This window comes from Zonotrichia leucophrys, chromosome 1 (genome assembly GCF_028769735.1).
Source record: "Zonotrichia leucophrys gambelii isolate GWCS_2022_RI chromosome 1, RI_Zleu_2.0, whole genome shotgun sequence".
NCBI classification, from domain to species: Eukaryota; Metazoa; Chordata; class Aves; order Passeriformes; family Passerellidae; genus Zonotrichia; species Zonotrichia leucophrys.
This window is the reverse complement of record NC_088169.1, coordinates 87,068,538-87,088,267: the sequence shown is the minus strand read 5'-3', so window position 1 is coordinate 87,088,267 and position 19,730 is coordinate 87,068,538. Positions and strand designations below refer to the sequence as shown.

Here is a 19,730-nt window from a genome sequence, read left to right as displayed (position 1 = left end):
TAGCTGCAAAATTGGCAGGAAGCTGAAGACATTACATTTAATTTTTGTTCATTTCTTATGTCTCTTTTTCCTTTTTTCACTCAAATTTACCCACAGGAACTGAGGATGGGAGTGATAGTGGGGGTATAGTTAACTTAGGTTGGTATGGTCCTTCTGAGGGCAGCCTACAGGGCAGAGGAGGTGTTGACATTGCTGTTTTTCAGCTGTTAAGGTGCTCCAAACAACTCTGGCAGAGCAGAAACTATCATTAGAAAGCTGTAAGTGAAATAACTATATACATTCATCTGGACAACCTCTTTTTTTTTTTTTTTTTTCTGGGGCTTGTATAAGACATACCACAGAGCCTTGGTTTTGAAAGAAAATGGACACAGTTTTCTGGAAAGTGTGACTTGTTTCAGGGTTGGCAAGACACAGGCTGCAAATTTAGGCATCTGAAATGAATCAGTGATCACTTTGAAAATCTTGATCAAAATGTTTCACATGGACAGGCATGAAATAGGAATCCACAAACAGCAGCAGCACAGGCTGTTTGTTATTACAGATCATCATTTAGCACAGGCTGTTCTAATCTAGGTCAAGCAAAGCTAATCCTGAAATAATCTATTTCTTAAAGTAGCCTTGAGTGTCTGTGCCTTTGTACATGTGTGCACAAACAGAATAGGTAATTTTTAATGGAAAATAATTTGGCTAGAGGCTACCTTGCCTAGTTTTCTTTCTCAGGGAGATGCAGGGGATCCAAGTTGTGTCAGTTTTTTCCTCCCCAGGAAAGTAGGAGGATACTGAATGACATGGGGGTTAGATAGAATAGGAAAGCACATGCTTTGAGCTCCCAAAATATCAGAAGTCACTTGCTGTGTTAGATACTTACCTACTGAGGTTACTTTTGGGCTGAGTAGAGTCCCTGCAGGGAAGTCTGTAGCTAGAGGCCCTGGTACTCTGGTACTCTGTTAGGGTACAGAGTACTTTGCAAGTAAAAAAGGGTACTTTGGAGAAAAAACCCCAATGCTTCTGGAAACTGAGACTTGTTTTCCATGGATGGCTAACATGAGTCATGACTTGCTAAGCATTTAAAGTCTCTCTCTGATTCTAGTTTTTCTAGCATGCCTAATGTTTCCAGTACTTATACCTATCTGATAACAGGCACGTTTAGATGTCATGTAGAAATACTTTACTGAGAGGGTGATGAAACGCTGGAACAGGTTGCCCCATTCCTGTAAGTGTTCAAGACCAGGTTCAAGTCTGTTGCAAGAACTTTATAAAAAAGCAGTAATTGAGGGTGTAAATTCTTGCTTGCAAAATTCCAAATAAATTCAAAACAGCAGTAAATGAGGGTGTAAATTCTTGCTTGAAAAATTCCAAACAAATTCAAAACAGCCTGTACCATGCCTACTGTCCTGGTGTCAGCTGGGACAGGGTTAATTTTCTTCTTTATTAAACCATACCACCAAACTATTAGGAAAATGGAGCTGACTGGTGGGAAGATGCGTAATGTATGAATAATGTCTACATTTGATGCAGGGTCATCATTTGGCATTTGGGCTTCTTGAAGACACAGTAACAATCAGGAGAGGCAAGAGCCGGGGCTGTCAGCTACACGCCCCCTATTTTGATGCATAATATCATGCAGGGCTCACATTTCTCCCTGGTTTTCCTCTCTGTTATTTTATTCATGGCTTTTTCCCCCTCTTGCTCCTCACCCCATCCAGAATAATAGAATTGGCAGGAGCAGGGGCAGGTCACTTTGTGGTTGATTATACTGCTAACAGAAAAATCCAAACAAGCCACGCTGCATTTTATTCCTGAGGCTTATTCTTGAGAAAACTGTTTTTGCTCCTGGGGAAGTCAATGGAAATCTAATTAATCCCAGATGTTTAGTAATAACAAGCACTTCCTTTTGGGAGAGCTGAACAAAAGCAGTGTGAAAACTATTAATTAATCAGGTTTGACTCTGTCATCAGGTTTAATTCCAGCCATACTAGTCAAGTTAATACTGGCTCTGAGAAGGAGATTGTCCTGCTTGACACAACAGCCATAAACTCAGTGTGTGACAGATTAAACAGTGTCTGGGCACACAGCTCAGTTTGCCTTCACACCAAGGGAAAAGCACAGCAGCTTCAACATCGGACTTCCAGCTAGCTCCTGGGATTGCTGCTTATGCAATCTACTAGACTAGAGACTAAAGACTAGACTTTATTTCCCTACTTGAATAAAGCCTTGAGCCAATGATGGGCTCAAGCATGGGCTTTTGTAGATATTAGATCAGGCCCCATTGCTGCTGAGGGTTTGTGCAAATTTGTAGAACCACAGAATCACAGAATGGTTTGGGTTGAAAAGCACTTGAAAGGCCATCTAGTTCCACCCCTATTGCTGTGGTCAGGGACACCTTCCACTAGACCAGGGTGATCAAAGCACCATCCAGCCTGGCCTTGGACACTTCCAGGGATGGGTTATCCACCGTTCTCTCAAAAACCTATTCTGAATTTTTGCCTGCATCTTCAGTAGATCTTCTTCGTCTCCATTGGCTGTGGTCTAAGATGTGGAACAGCTTCAGGACTAGAAAGTAAAGGTCAAAGGTGGAATCTGAACACCATAGGAAAAAATAGGAAGGCTTTTCTTTTCATCTGTGGAGCATTTCAAACTGGTGATTTAATATATTCACAACACTGTGCTTTTTACAAAATTCAAATATGTTTTTATTATACAAAATTCCACATTGAAATCCACCAGCCAGTTTCTTACATAGCTGCTTTAAAAATAGAATTATACACCTTTTTGTAGTGTGTTAATTTTTATATTCACTAGCTTGAAAAAACAGAAGTGAAGCAGCAATTTGACTCTGAGTTATTTACCTGAACAGGTTTTGCTTTGACCTCTATTTCTGTTATATACCTTAATGTACAGTTCGTGGCATTAACAGAAGACCCGATGTAGTTACTTTTGAAGCCATTGCACCCCATTAGCAGGTCAAGCTCCCACTGTTGGTGAGCTTTTCTTCACTTCAAAAGGGTGAATTTTCTGTCAGGGTACAGAACAAAATGCAAAATAAAGTCTGTGTTGACTTTTAGCAATGTAGCATGTAAGCTGTGTTAAACCCATCACAGAATGAGGATCTACATAACTTTTCTTACAGCCCATCCTCTAGACTTTTTAGGGTGATACAGTGAACATCTGATCTGAATAATGGCACAGGACTAGGTTCCCTGTGTATCATTTCACAATGGTATGTTTTTGCAGTCTAACCTTCCATGACCTTTAAAAAATAAATATATTATTATTCTATATTGAAGTGCAACTGTATGTTGTGAATTTCCCACAGTTTTCCTTAAAAATGTAAGCATTTCAGTCCAATTCTAGCTGGTTGAAATTCATTCTCCAAGATTTTTCTTTTGCAAAGTATTCACCCCAGAGATTAATTTCTTCACATTATGCCCAGTTAAATATGTATTGCACATGAGAGACAAATTTCTTCTCTTTTAGTTAAACTGAACCTGTGGCCTTCTGAGCAGATCTGGGTAACGTATCAGCAGTTGCTTCATGCTTGACATTTCTTTTACATCCCTTGTGGATACTAAGTGCCAGAACTAATTGACCTCATCTACCTCTCATGTCTTGCCCCTATGACTGGAGCAATATCCTAACAAAAAAAGTGAGACATCCAAAGAGGTTCCTACCACACGGTCTTTGGTTTCCATTGTGAGCTGTCTAAATGGTAGGCAGGAGCACAATGGACACTACTTATAATTTCCATTTGGGTTTGGTTTGGTTTGGTTTTAGCTAAATTCTCATTGTTTTGGAACTTGAGGGGAATTTGCAACCAACTTCACTGAGTGAAGATGGTGTTTTGACCCCTCTGGCCCATCATTGTATGATTTCAGTTTAAGAAGGGTTAGGAGCTAACCAGCTAGGTAAAAGCAAAGCTCACACCAAACTGAAACATCTTGTGGAGGCACATAACTTTGAGAAGGGATTTCCTAATTGGCTGATGGCATCATCTGAGCTTAGTGAAAAGTCTCAGATCTCAAGACCTTACAGGCCTTTTTTCTTTTGAGCTGGTTTAAATTACACATGCCTCAAAGCAACAGCAGAACTTTGCAGAGGCCTCTTCTAACACTGTGTAATCTTTTAAGCAGATCTGCATGTGAATGAAGCAAATGCAAAACAGAGCAAATCCTCCTTCCTGCAACCCAGACCAGTACAATGGGGCAGTTCAGGGACACTTCGAAACCATCATAAAATCCACAGTTAAAACTGAAAGATGAAAATTATATCCTTCATTTCCACAGTGTCAGGGTAGCACCTGATTTCTTCAGTTTTCAGGGTGTTTTGTGTTCCTATGCTTTAAACTGGTGGCTAAAGTTTTGCCTTCGGAAGCAAAAAAATGAACCCACAGCAATGATGATGACAGATAAAACTAGTACAGATGTTAATATAATGAGGATGTTGATTTTCTTCAGATCTTCTTTTTCACAGTCTTCTGGTCTAATGTCCTCGACGTGCATTTCTTCCCAATACCCGAAGCTCCGAATGTACTGGCACGTTAAGTGCTCCACGTTGGGGATCTGGACATTTTTGTTCTGGATCATTGATGAAAGCCAGATGTTTCCACAGCAGTTGAGTGGGTTCCCAGAGAGATACAAGTTTTTAAGTGAATTTTCTAATGCTAAAATGTTGCTGTCCTCTAATGTACTGAACCTATTGTTCCGTAGGTCTAGAACTTCCAGTGGAGTGTCACTACTCCACTTAGGCAGCCAGTTCAGCTGATTTTCAGAGAGGTTTAAATGTTTAAGGTGACTAAAACAAGGCAAGTCAATATTTAAATCTATCAGACTATTGCCATGTAAATGCAAGTATTCCAGAGACTTTTCCAGTCCTGCTAGTGCTTTAAGTTCTATTTTCAGTCCAGGGTTCATGGAGAGATCCAAGACAAGCAGTGGAGTCTTGTGGAAGGTCCGTGCTGGTAGGATGCTCAGCATGTTGTCAGCTAGGTACAGGTGCTGGAGAGCGGGAGAATTGACAAACGACACACAACCACTGTCCTCTCCAGCAAGTCTTTGCTCAGCTAATCCTGAGTACATGTGGCAAAGGCTGATGTTATTGCTCTGTAGGTTAAGAAGTCTGAGGCTAGGAAGACTGGAAAAGATGTCAAATTGCAGGGTCTGAAGGTTGTTGTTTTGAACATGAAACTCCCTCAAATTTGGCAAAGCACCAGCATCGAGGAGAAGGTTCTGCAAAGCATTGTAGCTCAAGTCAAGGACAGTTAGGGAGAGCAATGCACTATCATAACCTACTGTAAATGCCTGAAGACAGTTTCTGCTGAGATTAAGGGTGTGAAGGGACATCATTGACTTAAAGAACCCATCTGGAATGGATTTGATTTTATTATAACTTAAGTCTAAATATACAAGTTGGGATAAATAAAGAGAACTTGTATTTTTACTTCGCTTCTGATCAAGAAGATGAAAAGAAGCATCTAACCATTCATTATCCATGTAGTCCATTTTATTATAAGGGGATTCAGCAGTGAGCTTGATTAAATTATTTGATAAATTCAGAGTTACCAGTTTATTTACCTGAGGGAAGACTGGGAAGTGAAGCAATTTGTTTTCACTAAGGTCCAGACATCTTAAATTATATTCATCATTTGACTTTGTGATGCTGAAGGTCTCAATGCTATTCCTGCTAAGGTCAAGAACCTCCAACTGCCTGAGGTTGAAAGCAGAGATGCAAGTAATTGAATTTGTGGAGAGATTGAGTTTGGAAAGGTTTGCTAGAGTCTCAAAAGCACCTTCTTCTATTTCCATGATGATATTTCTCTGAAGATCTATCTCCACAAGACTGGGAGATCCCTGAAACATCTTGTGTGATATCCTTACAATACTGTTATCTGCCAAGGAAAGATACTGCAGTGCTGGAGCTTGGTTAATGAAATATTCAGCCATCCCACTGTAGAGATTGTTGTGGGACAAGTCCATTATTTCCACCTTGGGCAAAAGTCCAATCCCCTCTGTCCCATTCTGAGCAAGCTTATGTAAATGATTATTGGCTAAATTTATTTCCAGCAAACTCGTCATGTGTGCAAACACTCCAGACGTGATGAAGCTTATCTGGTTGAAGCTTAAATCCAGATACTGGAGGGAAGTGTAGAATGATAATGGTATTTCAGGGATGCTTTGAATCAGGTTTCCAGACAGATCTATTTTGTTTACATTCAGATGGAGCTCGTGAGGGATTTGGTGGAGGTCTTTGTTGTGGCAAAATGCCTGTGAATTTGCCTGCCAGAAAAGGAGAGAAAAAGGGTTGTCATGTGACAAATTTAAAACATTTTTGCATTATATAAATATGGAAAATAACATTCAAGATCCAGGCAGAACCTCCTCCTGAAACACTGATCTCACCACTTTATCTGAGCAGTCAGACAGCAAGAGCAACAATTCTAACACCTTTCTGCAGCTAACAATGCTCTTTTCATTTTTGAGACATCACTGACTTACAATAGTAGAGTTTTATCTGTGTCTGAAACCTACTGAATGCTCTCCTTTTTGTACCTTTCTCCTGGACTTTTAAAAGTTCCAAGTGAAGGAACTTTGCCCCTTTTCCATTGCAATCAAGCACCATTTCTTAATTTTTTCTTCTGATGCCTAATTTTTTCACTTTCATCTCTGTATTAGATTTTTTGAACTCAACTTGCAAGAGTAAGCTGTACTTGAAAAAGCTTCCTGCTTTTGAGAGTGTGGGTCCCAAAGCAAGGAGGTGGAAAAGCATATAGGGACCCTACATCACAAAACCTGTCTTCCTTCATAGTCACGCCCTCAGATATTCAACCATGTTTTCCTTTATCCATGGCTTAGTTTAGTAATGCACCTTTATCCAAAATGGGTCATTCAATGACTGGAATATTTCTGATGCAAGTCTCCAAACTCTTCCTGCTTTTACTATCCATGTTTATCCTTTTGCTAAGGTAACAGTTCCCTTCTTCTTGCATGGGAGAACGCCTTGTGAAAGTGTTCTGACAACACTCACGTGACACAACATGGAAAAGACAAATTCTGTAAAGCCAGCACTTGAGAGAGAAAAAAGCTGTGAGGTGCAGTGAGGGTCATACTTTTCCAGGCCAATACTCAGCAGCAGATAGAGGGAAAAAAACCCAAATGTCAAAATCGACTCCATCTTCCAGAAGCAAGTCTGTTTAATAGCAGCTAGGATTGAGTTTGTGTCCAGGCCAAATTTGGAGTGTGTGTTCATAAGGAAGATTGGGAACATGAAGATGAGCATCCTTGCATAAATATCAAGCTATATTTTGTTAATAATGAGAGCATACAGAAGTGTGAGGAAGTGAAAGTGAAAGGCTTAGGTGGCATTTAATTTACTGGAGAAAAACTCTTGTCATGAATGTGTTTGGATGTCTGGGCCATACAGTATTTATAGAAAGAACAGAAAGGAAAGAAATAAAGAAAAAATATGTTGAATCTTAATTTTTGTGGAGAAGCAGGATCCAGATTACATCACACAAAGTTTTTCAGATATTAAAGAAAGATTAAAAGTGAAAACAATTAAAACCTATCCGTTTCATGTGAACTTTGAGGTGAATGAAGTGGTATGTCTGCTTTTGAAGAAGTGTGGCACTAGTCAGTCTTTTGTGAATCTCTTTTGCATAATCTAAATTTTGGAGGCAACACAAAAATGTGTCAGAGAAGTACGAGTGTTCATCTGAACTCTCGATATAGTCAGACTGCTCCACAGTCCTTCCTATAGTACATCTTTCCCAAAGATCCCAAGTAAATTGACTACAAAAACCTGAAACACATTTTACCCCTCTCCAATTCACTTAAATCTCCCCCAGCTAAAAATATTAGGGAGAAAAAAAGGAAATTTTCTGGCCTTTACTTGACATTATTTCTTTCCTGCAAAGCCATTGTAGAATTGCTCATTTTGAACTAAAATATGCCTGGATTTGGGATTAGCTCCAAGGCATGAGAGCAAAGCTTTTTTTATTTGGTTTGTGGAAGAAGCAGAAGCCAGAAGGATAAAAAAATCCAGAGTGGAAAAGCAGCAGGTCCTTTGCAGCCTAAGGCAGATGCCAGGTTTCTCCAGACATTTTGAGCCAAATCTGAACAAGTGTAGAGCTCCCTTCACTCCTTCTGGGATAAAGTATCTTAGCAAAGTTCTGATTCAACTCCCATCAATTCCAGCCAGCTGGTGTTCACTGAAGTCAATGCTTGAGAGGTCAGTCCCAGATCACCATGTATCGTGCTGGATTTGGCCTCTAATCTGCATCCATGGAACTGTCCCAGGGGTAAAAGGGACAGATAAAATCTACACTTCCCACTGCCTGCCCTTTGCTCCTATAATAGCTCCCTCTCATATTTCTTTTAAAACTATCATTCTTTTTGCTATTTTGATCCTCACCATATTTCTTATCTTCTGCACCTCCTTTACTCCCCTGAGGCTCAAACTGCATGAATTTAATCCTCATCAGGAACAGGAAGAAAAGATAAAGCACACCTCATTGGCATGGAGCATCTCTTTGGTGTATCTTCCCTCCTCCCACCTCTTAGCTCAATGGGTTCTGACTTCATCTTTTTTGCCAGTGTTTTCATCAGTTTATTTCAAGTCCATTGAAAAGAAGTACTGCAGGGTGAGGAGCTTTTGGCCCCTTCCGTATCTGGTCCCCCTTTTGTGCTGGACAAAAAAAAAGATCCAGTATCTCAAAAGCTAAGCACCATTTGGATTCCTGTTTCAGTTCTTCACTGCTCAGCACCAGGAGGAAGCTGTCATCCATGTTCCTAAGGGCCCTACAAAAAAAGCAGCTGGATCCAAGCATCCACTCGTGTTCTCCTTTGTCAACTCATGAACATCTGAACCAAAGAGTTTGGGCTGCAGGCACTTGGCACTGACCTGCACTTGTGTGGTGTCCGTGGCCATTCCCAGAGGAGCTGCCCAGGTGGAGTCTCAGATCAAACCTCAGCAGTTTGTCCAGGTACCCCACATCAGCTGACCTGTGATAACTGGTCGTGCACATGTTCTTGCACCACTCAATCCAAGGTAAAACAGAATTTCCTAAAATCCCTTCCCTTCTGTAAATTATTTCAAAGCTTATCCTTTGCCAGCAAACATGAATTAGCAGAAACATCTTACTTTGGGAGGTAGAACATGACCTCCTTGAAGCCTTGCCCGACCTTGGAAGGCAGCATAAGTTAGGAAGAAGCTCCTGGTATTTAAGCTGTGCCTTGTTTTGCAAACAAGTAGATATGCCATAACTTGTGTAATCAGTGCAGCTCACACCTGTGTCAAGAGTCTGGTAGGGATTGCTGACTTCCTAAAGCCTCTTCTAGGGTTCTTGTTCAATGACAGGAGTACTAGTGGTGAGTCAGAGACAGGCACAAGTTTCTGACTCATGCCTTTTCCAGGAGACTTGGGATGAAATATTAAATTCTGAGCTCTTGCTGTTCTAAAGGTGTTGCCACAGGGAAAGTGCCTTGTGAAACAGTGAGGCTGTGATGAAAAATTCAGGACTTCAGTGAACCCAGCAGCTAATCCAGTAGCTCTTTCCTTCTTTAAATGGTGTTTGGATTTACATGCATTTTCTGTTGGAGCAAACATCCAGCAAAGGAATATGATCAGCATTGACATCTGCAATGCTGAGCTGTTCATTTATTTGAGATGAACATCCCAGCCTTTGACTGTTGCTTTCTGTCAGAGCTAAATTTATCTAAGTTAACTGCTTAGCCTTGGATTGTTGGCTTGACGAAACCAGTTTATGATGGAGTGCTGGAAACAAGCACATGTTTACTTCACAGCAGTCAGCTGGGTCTGTGACCCTTCCAAAAACTGGAATGGGACAAATCTGCTTGGGTTATTGTGTGTCTTGCCCAGCCTTCACTTTTCTGGGATACTTGGGACCCAAGCTTCATCAGACTTCCCTCTCCAGCCAATGAACTGAGCTACTCAGTCAAGCAGATTCCCAAGATTGTTCTATATAAACTAGGTTTTAATTTCTTTGGAATTCAGGAAGTGCAGCAACACAGCAGGTGGGCAGGAATGCAATGAGTCCCATAAGGGAGTTGTGTACAGCTAGTAAATAGGGTTTTTTTTCCCCTATTTTGGAAATTCTTGAAGTTTTGTGCTAAGCAGGTTCAATATTCAGGGAAAAAAAGGTATTTTTAAAAGCCTGTTACAGTCAGAAATACTTTGATAGGAAAGGTAGAAAGTTCAGGTCTGAATAACATTTTTAATATTGTACCAGGTGCTTGCAAAAATCCAAGGAGAAAATTTTGTACTGCAGCAAGAGGCTTTGTCACTTCTTTTTCTCCAGCAGAAGTCAGGTGCAACTTTTCTGGCAGCAATGCTGTGTCAGGGCAGAGGAGGTCACTCTCCCTGCTATTACAAAAGGGCTGGTATAGAGGTATTTCACAGAAGATTCTTTATTTAAAGCACAAAGGACTTAGGCCTGATAGAAAGGAGTTGGTTTTAGGTCTAAGTTTTTTCTCTGTCTCAGTCCCAGAACCCCTCTATGGTCTTAGGGAAATCAGGTCAAATTTCTTTTAACCAGCTCCCCTTTAGAAAAAACCCAAACATAATGACCCTTCTTCCCACCTCACCCCTCCTCCACCCCTCCTATGTGCTGTCACTACAAAAGGGACATAGCCTGAGAAGTGCCTGCTACCCATCCCCTAACCCTGGAAATCCCACCTCTGCCACCACAGAAAGTCTGGTGCTGGAGATTTTCCCTTTTCAGAGACTATGGCTGTTTGCACAGTGCCTGCAATGGGGGTGTCCCAGCCTCACTGCAGATCCCAAAGGGTATGAGGAGGAATCCCTCCTTACCATTTCACAGGGTGTCCCCTCTGTGGGATGATAGCTAAAGGTTCCTGTGTTCACCACTGCCAGCAAGAAGATGATGTTCAGTTTCATGGTTCTGAAGGCAAAAGTAATTATGGTTAGGTTTCAAATGGAACACAGAGTCAACACATATGAAAGCTGGCAGATGATCATCTAATAAGGAGAGGGACACAAGCAGTACAATAAATTAACCCACTCTGAGCCTACTACACTTGTGACCTACCTGTGTTAGCTCTGCATTCCTTTGAGCCTGGTGGCCAAAGGAAGATGCAAGGCTTTTAATAGATTTGTGCGGTTCCAGATGCTGCCGAGCTGATATCCAGGCCACCCAATGAAGTCCAGATTCTCATGCTGGGCAGTGTGTCTGGTGTCACGTAGAAAGAGCTCTCAAATGGAAATGGTTTCTGTTTAGATCCAACCAATTAAGCTGAGGATATTAGCCACAACAGGGCACCATCCTGACAGACATACTTTTGTCATGCAGAAGATGATTTCAGATGGTTTGTGAGTTCTGGCTTGCATTTATGACTTTGTGCTGCCCTCTAGGGCAGAAGGACCTGTCTAATTGCTGGTTTCCTCCCTTCCTTCTGCTAAGTACTGCTGCTGGAAAATCCACGTTTACACAGGTTTTCCCATTGCTTTCTCCCAGAGCCAGAAGCCTGAACAGTTGCAATGCAATTTTCCCATGGTTGAAATAATATGCCAAAGATCTGGGCTCTTAGCAACTCATTTGCTTTGCAATGCACCCTAAAATGAAAGGCATAAATTACAGAACCATAGAATGACAGAATGATGTGTGTTGGAAGGGCCCTTGAAGATCCTCTGGCTCCAGCCCCTCTGCCGTGTTTAGGGACACCTTCCTGCAGACCTGGTTGCTGGTCCAGCCATGAAAATGCCATGCAAAGACAACAGAGGAGGGCATGCTTAGGTGCAATGGATATAAAAATCCATGTTAAGCTCTCAAGAGAACAGTCCAACAGTGAGATCACAACCCCAGGCAGGTTCCCCTTGACTGGACCAGTGTCAGACTCGTTTTGACCACCTTCCCTCAAGCATGTTGTGTCTTGAGCTTCCTTTGTCCAGAGCTGGCTGCAGTGCTGATTTTGGCATGCTTTCTGGACTCAAGCTCTCTATCTGCAACCCCCTTGGGGTGAGCAGGGAACTTATGCTGAAGGTGGAGATGCTGTGGTGTCCAGAGGTTTAAATTCCTTTCAGATGCTCTGTGTTTAGAGTTTGCCATGTCAGCAGTGTGCAATAGCACTTGCAATGCACAGACACTTTTGCAAGACAAACCTCAAATGTTTGAGGCCTCCATGAGAAAATAAGATAAATTTTTAAAAATAGGAGATTTTGATTTAATTTAGAAATGGACTACCAATATCATGCCTGTAATGAAGAGCAAGAAGTGACCAGGATGACTGCAGCTTTGCATTCTCTACAATGGATGTTCAGAGCACTTTGGGAAGTTTGGATTTGCAAGGATAAAAATAGCAGAGATTTTGTTGTTTCAGCTTTTTAAAAAGCCAGCTCAGTTCCTCAAGCTGTTTTACCAAGTGACCAAACAGTTGTGCCAGGTGAACTGTGAAGAAGAGCCTGGGCAGAAACAAATGCCAAACCAGGAGGGAAGGGCATGCACTGATTCTGCTGCTCAGGACTTTGCTTCATTAAAATCACAGCCAAGTCAAGTCTGCATACCAAAATAAGGACTCCTACATCTCCTCTAACCCCAGCATGGCTTTTCTCTTGTCTTTTGAAGCTGTTGCATTCCTCATTTCTCACTCTGTCCTCCCTCTACTTGCACCTGTGTCAGGTGTTTAGCCAAAAGAACTTCCCTACCAGAAATTAACATTTTCAGTTAATTGGGTACATGAGGTTTAGCCAGATTCACTATTTTATTCACCTGGGTTTTTTCCTACTACTCCCTACAGGAAAGAAAATAAATAAAACAACAATTGCATGAAATTCACCAGGCTGGAGACTTGCTGAGCGAGGGGCTGGGTGAAGGGACAGTAGGAGATGGGAAAATGAAAACAGTTTTATCAGCAGAAAGTGATTTGCAGATTAAACTATCTGACCCTGAAAACAAACTATCTCCCTGGAAACACAGTTCCTGGGAAAACTCAAGTTCAGGAGCTAAAACAGAGTAATTTCTCATATTATTTTAGTGCAGCAAAAAGAGAGAAAAAACAAGCTTTAATTCAGCAATTTGTTTTCATTGACAGTGGAATCAGTATCTGGGAAAAGACCTATTCAATTTATGTGATCCAACAGGAGGAAAAATGAGGTGAAGGTAGTTACTTCTAGTAGTTCTGATTGCATGATACTGATATCACCCCCTTGAATCCATCCATCATTATATTAGTAAAAGATAAAGTACTGATACAATCACTGAAACAGAAATATCTGCTTTAAAAAGAGATTACTTGTTTTGAATTTTTTTACTGAAAATTAAAGGATTTTAGCATTTAAAGTAATAAATTGATTTTAAAGTTGAAATGACTGCATCTTAGTAAAAAAAAAACACCACAAACAAATTTCTTCTGTTGTGGAAAATCTAACTTTTGATTCTATTTAAGGAAACATATCTGCATTTTCATCAAAAATACTTTTCTCAAAATACACCAGGGTTTGGCTTTGTAAATGTGTATGTGACTTTTTATATAAATAAGGATTTTTAAAAACTTTATCAGTTCCGAATACTGTCCAAGTATTAATTCCTCTGGTAACAATCCAGATGCAGCAAAACCCTCTCAGTAACTCATTGTTCACCCAAGGTGACATTCAAGCTGTCAGGATCTTAGAGAGTAGCACAGTAATGCTGCTATCTCACACCTCGTGCTCCAACAGGGAGAGCTCAATGACAGTGCTGCTAGTAAGGAGAGCAGAGGAGCCAAACAGCCTTTTGCCCATTTTACCCGGGGCTGTGAGATTTGCCCAAGGCTGTGCTAAGATTCCGTGTGGGGAGCTGGGCGAGTGGCATTTAATCAGTGTACAAGGCTGATCTCTGCAGCACTCCTGCCTCAGAGCACTATAATGCAGCAATTCCACAAACAGACTAAAGTCCTGTAAAGAAAGAAAAAATACCCAGACATGTCCCCATCTTTCACTACTGTAAGCACAGAGAATGATAACAAACCTGGCTTATGACAACTGCATTGTTGTAAACTAATCGGTGCCTCCTTAACATAAGGGAGCTGACTCTCTGCAGTGTAAGTCCCTGATGGGTTAAATATACAGCTGTGTGGATAGAGCCATCTACACAGTGTGTTTAGCCAGTTCCTCAGCCTATCCATAAACACAGTATATTTTATTTATACAGTACCTTCCATGTCCGTGTTACTTCCAAAAGGCTGCAGCTCTAAGTCACCAGAGCCCCCATCTCTCCTGCAGTCAAAAGCTCAACTTTCCAGCATGCTCCCAGGTTTGCATGCATCTCCACATACCTGCTCTGTGGCTGGAGGAGGAGGAGGAGCAGGATTCACTCTGCTTGCAGCCTTCTGTCTCACAGACTCTCCCAGCAGCTTTTCCAGGGCAAGTGGAGGAAGAGTTTACTTAGGGAAGTCGTACCTCTCTTGCATGCCAGCTGACTAAAACTCTGTGAGCTCTGAGAGAAGTTTGAAGTCACAGGGAAAAAAAATACTCCCCATAGACCAGTCCATGAATTCATTCCTTTGCAGTCACGATCCCTTATGTATTCCCAGGCTCCCACAAGCGTGTGAATACATACCTCTGTAATTGTTTTAAAATGTGTGTGTCCTCTGTGCTTCTCTTTATTTTCCATTTCGTCCATTCAGTCTTGGCTTATTTCCTGCAGTTTCTCAGCTGGTAATTACGCTCCTCTCATATTGACACATGAAACACTCAGTAAATTCCACAAAAAAGATCCCCTCTGCAGGCTTTGCAGACACGTGCTTGTCTCTGAAGTCATCCGTGCCTGTCCCACAGCTGTCAGCTTGCACATTCCCAGGGGATGGAGTGAATCAGAGGCACTGAGCTAGTTGCAAACCCAAAACTCCACATCCATGCAGAATGGGATGCACAGGAAAAGGGTATATGGGAGGGAAGCTTCACAGTAGGGACAACATATATGTTTGGTTTCCCAACAGCTCAGTTGTGTCTCTGTGGCACAGCAGTGGGATGACCAAACGCACCCTTGGGAAAGGATAAATTCAATTTAATGCTTGAATGGGAAATAATGTAAATGCCTTCCAGAAAGGGCAGTAGGATGGATTTTTCCTTCTTTTCCTTGGATGTGAAGCTCTCTTTTATTTCAGAAGCAATGCTCTTGTGTAAACCTGTGGGATACCTGCACATTGCTGTGTTCTCTTTTTCTGTTTAGATGTGCCTGGTACCAGGGCAGGGGTACAAAGTCTGCATGATGGTTTTACAGCAGCACAAACCTCTGAGGGAGTTTGGCCAGCCCCACAGTGGGTGTCTCAGGACCAAACTGAGGGCTGGGCTCGCCAGCCAAGGCACAACCCTGCCTGGGCCACCCTGCCAGAGAGCTCCCACAAGCACCAGTGACCAAAGCAAGCCTCCCAGGGATCACTGCAAGTCTTCTTCCCTGGATGCGTGAAGAGTATCTGAACTGAGTCACTTCCTGCCTGGAGGACAGTTTTGCCTTCAGCATTGTGTGTTTTCCCCTTTGCACTGACATCTGCCATTATGGACAAGGAATTTGGGGGAATAGAAAAAAAAATAGGGGGGTTCTGACTCCCTTCTGCTGGACAGCATCAACTCCTGGATCTATTTATTAAATCAGATAAAACCCATGTCCTTTAACAGCACATGCCAAACAGCTTTGTGGATTCTGCTAAACATATACTGGCTCCTCTGCCCACGTTAGTGTTCATTCTCTTTGGCACACCAGCTCCCGACAAGGTGACTTCAGATCTGCACCCTACTGGGAGATTTAAGATGAAAATGTCTAGGGATGTGAATGATGTGGTTTGTTAAATGTTGCACGTGTTACTGCAATGAGAATGTAACAAGGAGAATCAACTTAAAAGTAATGTGTCTATTATGAGAAAGAAGTAAACAATAGTGATACATGTTCTTAATTATATCATGTATGATAATGAACGCGTATAGCTGTATATGTATATTTTATTTACACAGTACCTTCCTCGTCCGTGTTACTTCCAAAAGGCTGCCGCTCTAAGTCACCAGAGCCCCATCTCTCCTGCAGTCAAAACTCAACTTTCCAGCATGCTCCCAGGTTTGCATGCATCTCCACATACCTGCTCTGTGGCTGGAGGAGGAGCAGGATTCACTCTGCTTGCAGCCTTCTGTCTCACAGACTCTCCCAGCAGCTTTTCCAGGGCAAGTGGAGGAAGAGTTTACTTAGGGAAGTCGTACCTCTCTTGCATGCCAGCTGACTAAAACTCTGTGAGCTCTGAGAGAAGTTTGAAGTCACAGGGAAAAAAAATACTCCCCATAGACCAGTCCATGAATTCATTCCTTTGCAGTATTATGTATTCCCAGGCTCCCACAGCATGTGGATACATACCTCTGTAACTGTTTTAAAGGTGTGTGTCCTCTGAGCTTCTCTTTATTTGCCGTATTTTTTAATGGCCAAATGGTTTAACAATTAGTAGGAGAACTATTTCTCATTGACTTATTTTGGCAACAGAAGCATATCTGGAGGAGTTTTCTTGTGTGCAGCAGCTCCAAAATCTTATTGAGGACTTCAGAATAGCACTTATATGGAACAGAGGTGGTCCAAAAAATACAGCACAGTGTCAGTGAGTGAGCATGTGGTCTGAAAGCCCCAATGACCCTGTGCTGGGCCTCAAGTAGGAGTCCACTATAGCTGTATCTTGTGGCACCCTGCCTATGACCATGCACCATGCACCATGACTATGGTGGTGCTATTTGGTTTGGCATCAGCTCAACACTGATGGGTTGATGTCCGTCTCTCACCTAAGCTGCACCTCCCCTCATGCTGTCTTATTTTGCTGGGACTGGCAGAGGGTTATCACCACAGAGATATTGTCACCCCTCCTGTAATCGCACCAGGGCAGCCTGATGATCGTCTCAATGTCACAGCAGCCAAGCCTGGACAATGGCTGCATTTGTGCTGCTCAGAGATGTGGGACCAGTTGCATTATCCAGGGGGTGCATGGCTAGCTAAAGGAAAATGTCCTGTGACAGAAAGGACAGGAAGTCTGCTGACAATGAGTTTCAGACTTAGGTGGAAGCAGAAGAAATTATTCACACAGATGCTGCTGATGCTAGATGTCTATCTCTAGTGTGTGGGCTGCAGAAAACTTGGGTCAACAATGGTTGATACCCAGTGACACCTGAGTGCTGATGCTTCTCCAGTTTTATCTCCCCCAGTAAAGGTATCTCTCCCAGGTAGTGATCCCTGGCTGCATCTATAGAGACCTGTCCCTTCTCTAGAGCAAGTTGACTATTTCCCAGTGTCTAGCACTCAGATACCTGACTCCAGATGGTTCCCCTACAGCCCTGAAATTGTTTCACTGCTGGCTTTCTTTGAGAATACTTTGAATATTGTGGGAACAGTGCTCAGATCTGCTGTGGAGTAGTGTGGCAGGACTGTGTGGAGCAGAAGCAACCAAACCTGATGCAGGCCCTGAAGGAAACTCCAGAACTACATCCAGATTGGAGGGAACAAGCTGGTTTTGTGGGAAAGGGTGCCCTTGGGCAAGCTAACCCTCAGTGGTATTGACACAGGGAAACTGGCTTATCTGACAGCATCAATGAACCCAAGCAAACCCCCTGAAAAAACCTGAGGATACGAGGAGGGACACCACACCCTCAAAACTTGTAGGATCTTGCCACAAAAGCTGTTTACAAGCACCAGTCCTGTGAGAATGCCTGCTGATGTCTGGCATGCACAAATCCTACACGCCTCCATACTGAGGCAGCAGGATGTGGCAACCAGCAAATTCCACTTGGGAAAAAAAAAGCCACAGGTCAGTTCTGGTCACACAAAGTCAGCACAGGGCCCTCTCCTTCCTTTCTAACTGTCACAGAATTCCCACTCTTCCATGGGAGAGGGTAACAGGCTGGGTTGGTGGGGCTGTCATGGAGACAAGTAGGAATGTATGAACAGAAAAAAAAAAAAAAAAAATCCCAGCTACTGAGATCCTCCAAGACATCTCAGCCAGTATAAGCATCTTTATCTTGAGCTGACCTTAGCCCAGTTGCTTTTTTAGAATTGTACTAAATAAAACCCCAAAATACACATCAAAACAGCCGTGAAGAGAACTGGCTGGTTTTAATAACTTGCAAAAGATTAGAAGTTGACCATTCACTCACCTCACAGTTAAAATAAATCATATCTTGTCAACAAGATGTCCATCTGTAATTATAAATTCTATTTTCCCAGCCTGAACAAAGTTTGATATTTATGCTCCCTTTCCTCTGGGCCTGATTATAGCCTCTTCTTTTTAAAAAATACAGGAGGAGCAAGGGTTCCAAGAGCTTTGCTCTAACCACTCTTTTTCTGTTTCTGCTGCTGTCGTTGAGGGAATCTTGTTGCTGGGATGATGCTTCACATGCCGGTGCCAGTACAGGTGGTGAAACAAACAGTGAAGTTGTCCTGGTCACCAGGTCAGCTCTGGTTCCTGTCCCATCTCAGCCCTCATCACACAGTGCCTGTAGATCGCAGGAGCTGTAATTTTACCTGAACTCAAAGAAGATGTTGCTCTTGGCATTTTCCCAGACTAGATTTTTGTCAGTCCCCTTTGGTACCAACCCTAACCTTCCTCAGGTCTAGATGGCAGGGTAAAAATGCATGTCCAGTTCCCATGGGATGCTCCACACTTACCAAACCAGATGTGGCCAGCTGTGAAGGAGTTAGCTGCAACCATGTTGTGATGCAGTAACTTGAAGGATGGACAAAGTCCTGAGGGCCCTCAAACACTGCTGGAAGCCTAGACAGACAGTGCCAGAAAATTGAGAAGGAAAGCAAAACACACATAATGGTGCAGAAAGATATTCATGCAACCCTTGGGTGATGTTGTACATCACTTGGAGTGGCAGATATGGTGGAGACTCCCAGCATCACCACAGGTTTCACCACAGATATAGATGGGGTGACTTTGGTGGTTAGGGTCTTCTGCAGAGTCTTCTGAGAGAAGACAACACAACTTGGGAGAAAACAATGTCTGATGAGGGGGGCTGCTGGGCTCCTGGCAGTGAGGCAGTAAGAGAAAAAAGAGAGGGAAACCATGTGGGAAAAACTTCCAAACAAATAAACTGATATGACAGGAGCTGCAGAGAGTGGGGAGGGGCAAGGGGGTGTGGGGAGGTTGTTTAAAATGGTGCAAATGGAATTTGTGTTTGTATTATGGGGCCCAAAAAAATCTCCAGGCTACTCTGGATTTATTTTCCAAACGCTGTGATCCTCAGACATGCACCATCCTTCAGTGAGACTTTGAGCTATGGCTTGCAAGCAAAGTCAATATGTGAGCTTCTCAAGAAGACACAAATAATGGCAGAGGCTTTCTGCCTTGCACCTGCCCTGCTCCAATGGTTGAAGGGAGCCTGCATCCTCCCCTGATTTGTTGAACTGTCCCTGGTTGTTTCCTGCCCTCTGCTAACTTCTCCACATCTTCTGGCCCGTGCTTGAAACATCCCAAAGCTTTATCAACAGGTTCAGGAGACTGTGCTGCATGTGACAAATCTGATTTATCTTGAAATGCAAACCAAAGGAGATTGATGTGGTTTCTCTTGCAAATATTTCCTGCATTTCTCTGCTCTACCACTGCAACAGCAGAAGGATCAATGAATCAAGTGGTGTGGAACAAGCTGAAGAACAGTTTGCTCTGTCTTCTGTGCTAATGGGGCTAAAGATCATGTTTCTCTGTAACTCTCCTGCTTAATTTAAAGTGTGTAATAGCATCCATTCTTCCTCCTTCCTC

At 42.5% G+C, this 19,730-nt stretch overlaps 1 protein-coding gene across 3 annotated transcripts; it reads right to left on the bottom strand.

The window, feature by feature from the left end:
* Positions 1 to 2,730: 2,730 nt before the first annotated feature.
* LRRC32 (leucine rich repeat containing 32) lies at positions 2,731 to 14,583 on the bottom strand. 3 transcript variants are annotated; one of them, XM_064702236.1, is made up of 4 exons: positions 14,567 to 14,583; positions 14,283 to 14,360; positions 10,825 to 10,915; positions 2,731 to 6,272 (listed from the first exon to the last, which is right to left on the bottom strand). In XM_064702236.1, exons 3-4 carry the CDS (start codon positions 10,909 to 10,911, stop codon positions 4,332 to 4,334), a joined length of 2,028 nt encoding a protein of 675 aa, XP_064558306.1. In that variant the 5' UTR covers positions 10,912 to 10,915; positions 14,283 to 14,360; positions 14,567 to 14,583; the 3' UTR covers positions 2,731 to 4,331. The 3 variants fall into 3 exon arrangements, with proteins under 3 accessions (XP_064558306.1, XP_064558317.1, XP_064558326.1); XM_064702247.1 differs by lacking the exons at positions 14,283 to 14,360; positions 14,567 to 14,583 and adding an exon at positions 14,162 to 14,247; XM_064702256.1 differs by lacking the exons at positions 14,283 to 14,360; positions 14,567 to 14,583 and adding an exon at positions 11,063 to 11,200.
* Between the last annotated feature and the right edge of the window lie 5,147 nt (positions 14,584 to 19,730).